The sequence below is a fragment of the Peromyscus eremicus genome, chromosome 11, assembly GCF_949786415.1.
Source record: "Peromyscus eremicus chromosome 11, PerEre_H2_v1, whole genome shotgun sequence".
In the NCBI taxonomy this organism is placed as follows: Eukaryota; Metazoa; Chordata; class Mammalia; order Rodentia; family Cricetidae; genus Peromyscus; species Peromyscus eremicus.
Window position 1 is genome coordinate 5782548 of NC_081427.1, and position 7650 is coordinate 5790197.

Sequence of the window (7650 nt, forward strand, 5' to 3'; positions counted from 1 at the left end):
AGGGAGTGGCCTGTCTTACTTTCTGTTCCTCACTGGGTGAGGGTCGTCTCCCCCATCCTATCTAAGCCAGCTGGCTGGTGCTTTCTAGCTTAGCAGTATTATGGAGGTGGTAGAGGCTAGTACATGGTCAGAATCCAGGTTAAGAGCCACATAGAGTGAGTCATTGGAACCTACAAAATTGACATTTTCCAGTTTTTTAAAGAAAAATTAACACATCTAAAATGTAAGATGAACTCTTTATTAAAATTTGTTTTCCTGCTTTATTAAGACTAAGCCATTCTAGAAGAAATGTTTCGAAGTTTTGCCCAAATAAACTAAAAATAGAGTGTATTATTCATAAAAATTACAAAATTCGTAAGCAGATAATTCAAATATGGTTCATCCCTGTGCATTTTGAAGCCACTGGGCTTCTGAGAAAGTCTCTCTCTCACCAGATGCATAGGTTTTTATTAAGTATATAAATGCAAGAAGTAAAAGTACTTATGCTCCTAAACGTTTTCTAAAATAGCTGACTTTGATATTTTTGAGGCTTTAATTTTATTTCCCATCTGCAAACTCTGGGACATGTCGCTCCAGATGATCTGTGAGCACATGAAAGCAGTGAGTCTGTTGACCGTAGGCCGCTTACAGCTATGTTTTTTGCGTCTGCATCCCTGAGACCAGCATGGGGAAAGGGATCCTGATTTTAGAGTTGAGTGAGCAGTATATCACTGGGTCATTTACTATAAAATATTTTAAATGAGAACATGTCATTTTGAATATTCTAAGTGTGAGAGGTAAATATAGGCGTGGATTTTCGTTTGTTCCTGTTTCAGTGGGTCTGAGTTAGTTGCCTGTTTTTATTTTTTAGAGCACCTTCCCAAACTCCAGCCTCGACCATACTCATGTGCAAGGTATGACTACTGACTGACATAATAAACAGTTCCTGAGTCCTGTGACTCTGAACTCCCAGCTCTCTAGTGAGCAGGCCAGTTGCTGCTCACTCTGCTACTGTGTGGAGCACAGTGCGAGGCACACAGGGATCTGAAGAGCCCAGGACAGCTTGGGCCCAACGATCCAGTGTCCCCTTGTGAAGCAGTAGGTTCAGGTCTCACTCCCTGGGCAGCTGCGGAGCTGGCATGGAGGTTCAGCTATGGAACACGGGCGAGTGCTGGCCTGGCCTTCCAAGGCCCAGCCCCTGCCACCGGGTGTGCTTGTGGGAGAGCTCACCCTCCATTTCCGATAATACAACGTGGGTGAGGTGGGTGAGCGTGCGTCCTGGCGATTCTGAACTTGGTGGGCTCTTCACTTTCAAGTTTGTCCGCTTTATAAACAATACCCAGTGCGTTGGCCCCTTGTCCTTACCCGCAGTAAATCAATACCTACCGAGTGGGGAGTCTGGAAGGAAGAGCCCTGGGGCATCTCACTTTCCACAAACCTTGCTGAAATGGTGAGGATGAGTGGCTAGAACTGGAAACTTTCCTGAAAGCCCTCACTGTGGGGAGGCAAGGGGGCTTGAAGTGACAGCTCCCCATGGAATCATCAGAACTTGCCTGTGTCTCTGCAGCTCGAGCCTACTCCATCCAGACAAGCTTCACTTCGTCTTTAACATCGTAGAGTATCCGTCTAACACCACAGCGGCCTCACTGCGGAAGGGGGTGTGCACAGGCTGGTTGGCCACACTGGTTGCTCCATTTCTTCAGCCAAACACAGAGGCTTCACATGCAGGCGGTCCTGATGGCCTGGCTCCTAAGGTACTAGGATCATGTGACCTCAGCTCTGCTGGAGCTCAGCTCTCACCTGACTAGAATACTGTGCTCACATGTTAAACATGCAGGCATTTGTCCGTCTGTTGTTGCTCATCGTATTTGTAGAATAGAATGTGTTTTCTGTGACTGGTCTTGACTGGGGCAGGGGGTGGGGGGTGGGGGGGTGGGGATGGTGTGTAGTGGTGTCGCCTATTCCTGTGTCCCACCTGGGTAGTTGTATGATCTTACCATGTCTGTCATTTAAAATGCTTGGCGACATTTATTCCTTGACACTTTCCTACATGTATGCAGTGTATCTTGATCATGTCCACTCCCCTCCCTTGACTCCAGCTCCCTGCAGGACACCCCCAATCACATCTCCATCCCAGCTCATGTCTTCTTCATTCATTCATTCGTTCATTCGTTCATTTATTTTAACTTAGTTCAGTTACTGCTGTCCATGTGCTCATGAGTGTGGAGCCGTCCACTGGGCACGGGGACATATCAGTGGTCACAGATGCAAAGGAAAGTGACTCTTCCCCCTCCCCACAGCCATCAGCTCCAACACTTCCTACCTTGGGGGATGCTTGTGTTTTACACTTCTGTCTGCCTTCCTATTCACTTGTTTCTTGGGTCACATTTTTAACTCACATGAAGTGAAAAGAGGTATGCTAAGTAAAAACACTTTCAGTATGAGTAAAAAAGAAAGTATTTGCAAAACAAGCTTCCATCTTCCTGTGTGGCAGATGTGTTCATGGCTTTAGTAAGGGCGGATACTGCTGTATAACCTAGTGAGGCTTCTCTGAGAGGAATTAGCACTTGCGCATCCTCACATCTGTTATGTGCTCTCACATGCTTGCCTAGGTTTTCGTCCCACTCACCAAAGCTGGTTCAATATTGCAGATATCCATCTCTCCTCGAGCGACACATTCTTTCCACTTACCCGATGACCCTTCGGCCCCCATCATAATGGTGGGTCCAGGCACTGGCGTGGCCCCCTTCATTGGCTTCCTCCAGCACAGGTGTGTGTTCACTGCGGTTGGTGGGATGTGCTCCTTGTCATCAGGGGTGGAAACATCACACATTGTGTTCTTTGGTCATTTTAGAGTAATGGGGTGTTGCTCATGAAATTTGTACTTTAAAAAGTTCTTACCTAATGTCAGGTGCTGGAGTGGTTTGTCACCATGGGGAAAGTGTTTGTCAGTGTCTGCTCCAGGTCTGGAGCTTCCCCTTGGACTGAGGCACTCCTTGTTGTCACTCTGTCCTCTGCACTCTGGATTGTAACATGTGCACTTAGGGACGAATTTAAGGCACGCCTTCATGCTCTGGCGGGGCAGCTGTTCCCTCTCCTGACTGAGTCAGGTAGTGTCACAGATACACTGGTACCAGGTGTCTAAAGCGAGCCCCACACACAGGAGCTCTGAGGAGAGGGGCCTGGTGGGTATTCTAGAAGAGTGATGTATGGAGTCGATGACTGTCTTCTCTCATCTTGCTCCAGCACTGCTCTCCAGGCCCCGACTCACCGCCTGTGGTGACAGTGAGACTACTGTCAGCTCTCTAGACTGTTTCTCCCGGGACCTGACAAGGTCTGCCGTGGAGCTCCAGTCCTTCACCTATCCACTGACTCCTCTGTCAGGGCTGATGCTGAGACAGCACAATGCTGAAGTGTGTGATTGCTGAAGCCAGGAGCCAAAGAGAGGACATGGCAAGGGCCCCATGACCTCCTTTGGGGTCCCATCCCTGGCTAATCAGAGGCTGCCCAATATGCTCTACCTCTTAAACATTCTACCACATACTTGGTCCTCTCTCAGAACCAAGCCTTTAGCATGTGGACTTCTGAGAGAAAGTCACTGTCTAAAAGAGGGCTGCTGTATAATCCACATAGAACCTCTGCTTAGTGTGAGCAAGAGCCCAGGATCAGTCCTTAGTGCTGTAGCATAAAAACCCAGATAATACCCAGACATAGCAAATGCTGATATTTTAGGTGAGTCACATTGAACAATCTGAAGATGGATCTTACAGACCTGTTTGTGGTGGTATTTCCTGATGAGATATGTGTTCCTATGCTCATTCTCTCAACATTTCCTGTTTTGCCTTAGAGAGAAGCTCCAAGAACAACACCCAAATGGAAATTTTGGAGCGATGTGGCTGTTTTTTGGCTGCAGACATAAGGACAGAGACTATCTGTTCAGGTACGGAGTGCGTCGTTGTAACATGTAGATTTGTCGTCTCTAAACCAGCACCGTTCCGTGACCGTGCTGATTATGTTGCAGAGAGGAACTCAGGCGTTTCCTCACGATCGGGGTCTTGACTCACCTGAAGGTCTCCTTCTCCAGAGATGCCCCACCAGAGGAGGAGGCCCCAGCAAAGTATGTGCAAGACAACCTCCACCGTCACAGCCAGCAGGTGGCCAGGATCCTCCTTCAGGAGAAGGGCCACATTTACGTGTGTGGGTATGTGGCCAGACAGGGAAACACGGTGGCTGTGGTTGAGATGATTGAGGGTCCACTCGGGAGTGTAGGAGTCATTAGGTGTTCACATACCTCATTCATAAGCACACAGTGAGTAATTCCAGCAGACACTTAATAGCCAGAATTTCTTTTCAGGGAAGCAATGGTGAGTGCTTTACTTTAGATACATGTTTTTAGCATCTGAAAATTCCTGTTAAAACCTTAATCACACCGGGTGGTGGTGGCACACACCCAGTCACTCTTATATAACTAAGCTTTATGTGTCTTCTGTGGCAGTATCTCTCACAGAAACTCAAAGGCACCATGTGGAAAAAATACAAATTTTAAAACTTAACTCTAAAACTTTCAGCTAGATAAAAGGAAATTTTGAAATAAGAAATTTTACTTTTCTCCTAAAACACCTGAGCGTTTACTGTCTTCAGTCAGCCAAGCTTTTCTCTGGCCTTTTAACTGTGATGCCAGAGATGAAACCCTGGCTGTGATTGAAGTTTTCAAGGGTATTTTTGGCTGTCTAGATGATTTCATGACCCTGGTAGTTTCTGGCTCTCCGCTGAAGAGCACTGCAGAAGCCACACGCTGTGTTGGTTTATGTTTCCATTAGCTTTTGTTGAAGTTCTTGATCTCCGTGGTTGCATTTTGGTCACAGAGAGACTGAAGTGTTTGACCTCTGAATAGCAGAAGCAGCTCAGTACACAGATGTGCCAGTAACTGGTGGTTGAGAACATGGAGATGTCCCAGATATCTCCGGACTCCTGCCATAGCCCCTCCGAGTCCCTGAGTCTTAACTTTCCTAGAGAGCACTGGTGACTTCAGAGATGAAGGTTCAGAGTCCCCTCACTAATCAAACGAGTGGGTAGGTGGGAGCCGAGGACACCGAGGAGGAGGAGGAACTGTCCAAAGCCAGCTGGCGAGTCAAGTGAGGTGGAGGAGAGAGGACCTGGAGATTGGGCCATGGGGATCGATGCCGTGCAGTGGTTGAGGCAAAGATGAGGAATGAGAAAGATGATAGTTTGCCTCCCGGGGTGAACCGTGACAGGCCAGGCTGTGTTCCAGACACCTCAGTCCTGTCTTACAGTCTTCATCCCAGCTCTGGAGCACATGCTGAGTGCGTTACACTGTCCAGGCATTGGGAGGTACAAGAAGTGAGGTCCATTCCCTGACCTCAGCAGCCACTGTGGGAAAGCTTCGGAAGGTGCTTAACATGGAGTTAGCAAGGGACGGTGACACACGGTGTGTGACACACGGGGTGGTGCCTCCCCTGCCTTCAGGAGCCAAGACCTGTCCTCAGTGAGGGGTCTGTCACTTGCTGTGCACTGAGCCTTGGGAGGAGAGAGTGCAGGTCTGTGTGTGCTGCCGGGAGAGGGAAGGGGCCAGGCTGGTGAGCCAGAGCCGAGCTTCCCTCCCAGGGCTGCTCTAGGGAGGGTGGTGAGCCGTGGAGCCATGTGGTCACCGTGGGTGAAGACTTGGCCTAGGATGAGGGAAGCTGGCTATCTGTGGGAAACATTCTGAGAAATGAGGACACAGCTAAGATGGCAGGGTCAGAGGGAACTGGGTGTGTGGTTCATTAATAAGGAGGATTTGTTAAAAACAAATTCCTGTTTTGTAAAGCATGCTGTTTTGTTTTCTAGAGATGCCAAGAACATGGCTAACGATGTGAATGACGCCCTGGTGGAAATCATAAGCAGAGAGGCTGGCGTTGACAGACTAGAAGCGGTGAAAACATTGGCAGCGTTCAAACAAGAGAAGCGCTATCTTCAGGATGTTTGGTCATAAACTGGAAGGAGGACATTTTTTTTTCCCTCTGAAAATGCCAAAAGACAATTTTACTGAAGCTGACTTTAAAATTTTTCGAAAATTTCTTGGAAGAGGTTGTGTGGAGAACAATCACTGAGTCTGGAGCAGCCTCACAGGAGGTCTCCCACTCCTCGCCTGCAGCCCCGCCCACTCCTCGCCTGGGCCCTGCCCACACCTCACCTGCGGCCCCGCCCACACCTCACCTGCGGCCCCGCCCACCAAGGGCTGAACTGTGTGGTGGTGCAGAGGCAGCTTGAATTGCACATGCCCCAGCACCACCCCCCACCCCGGAGGACAGATAGTCTATGGCTCACCTGTGCCTGTGCACATTATGGAAAACTTGTGGACATACTATGTTTCTGTGAAGTATACACAAAGAATATTCATAACAGTAATATTTAAATCATGTGTAAGCCATACTTTTGGGATGTTTATATAATTATTTGATTGTGATTTATTATCAAAATTATATTTCTGATAAAATATTTTAATTTTGAGGTAATTCTTATAAAGGTTTTTATGCTACTAGAAATATACTTGAAATCCTCCTCTGCCTTTTTCATCCTGATGTTTTGTAATGTCACAATTCTGTAGCACAGGGGCATTTACATCCCCTCACAGAAGACACCATGAGCACATTCCAGTCTTGTTACACTGTTCTTCTCACAGCCATCCCAATGCTAGTCTAGCAAGAAGGCAACCGTAAGAAAACACATAAAGGGGTAGAATTGTGTTTCAATAAAATTTTCCTTACTAAGAGCCATATTTTGCAGGACCCTTCAAATAGATACAGAGCATTTTTAAATAAAATTCAATATCTATTCTTAACTGAAATTATCAGTAAATTAGGAGCTGCCTTAGTCTGGCTTAGGATCCACCTGTCTCTAAGATGTGGAAAAAAAACCAAAAATATCTCCCATCCTGGCTTCCCTTGTTGGAGCAAGAATCTTGACCAGAGGAATCTGTCAAGAAAAAGGAAGAAAAAATACTCTCAAAATAGAAAATATAATTGTCATTCATGCTATCATTTATATAATTGTCAATTGTTTTTAAAGATCTGTTACAAGCTACTCAATCAGTAAATTTGGAAAGAATGTATAGGGTCAGTACATAAAACTTTTGGTCCTCTGTAGCTTTGAGATGAGAACCGGCCTTCAGAAGGACCAGGACATGGCTCCATGGTCAGGATTTTCAGCCTGTGCCCAACTTCTGATGACCCTAGTCTTCAGTCAAGACTACATAATGAAACCAGGTTTTGAGGAGCTCCTGGGTTGGTGGCATGCCTTAGTGGTGGACAGTAGTGTAGCCAGAGAAAACCTGGAATGGCTGACTGGTCCTCCCCATCTCACCCCCCAACTCATGCAGCTCTTTCTGTAGTCTGTGCCTGAGCTGTATCTTTCTAGAAGGCTGTCTGTGGTTAAGGGCTTTCCTGCATCCTGTGAACTGTTCTGACAAATTTTGGGCATGAAGAGAGACTGGACACCACTCATTTGTAACATGGCTCAGACATGCATATGGCAGCTGGAGACTTGCAGTTGGTATATGAAGTAGAGAGAGTCTGTTGGTCCAAGCCAGGAGCCTGTGGTTTCCACATTATTGCTGGTCAGAGTCAAACTGTAATTGAATTTTAGAGTGTTGTTTGGTGTCTTGAGAACTGA

At 47.0% G+C, this 7650-nt stretch overlaps 1 protein-coding gene across 1 annotated transcript in view; it reads left to right on the top strand.

Annotated features, from left to right (window-relative positions):
- The window catches only part of Mtrr (5-methyltetrahydrofolate-homocysteine methyltransferase reductase), a 20487-nt gene extending 13963 nt beyond the window's left edge, over positions 1-6524 (top strand). Inside the window, exons 9-14 of the mRNA XM_059276593.1 lie at positions 851-893; positions 1547-1733; positions 2631-2749; positions 3827-3919; positions 4001-4180; positions 5827-6524. Of these exons, the coding sequence (XP_059132576.1) occupies positions 851-893; positions 1547-1733; positions 2631-2749; positions 3827-3919; positions 4001-4180; positions 5827-5971 (767 nt within the window). The 3' untranslated portion in view covers positions 5972-6524. The remainder of the gene's footprint in view (positions 1-850; positions 894-1546; positions 1734-2630; positions 2750-3826; positions 3920-4000; positions 4181-5826) is intronic.
- The last annotated feature ends 1126 nt before the right edge of the window (positions 6525-7650 follow it).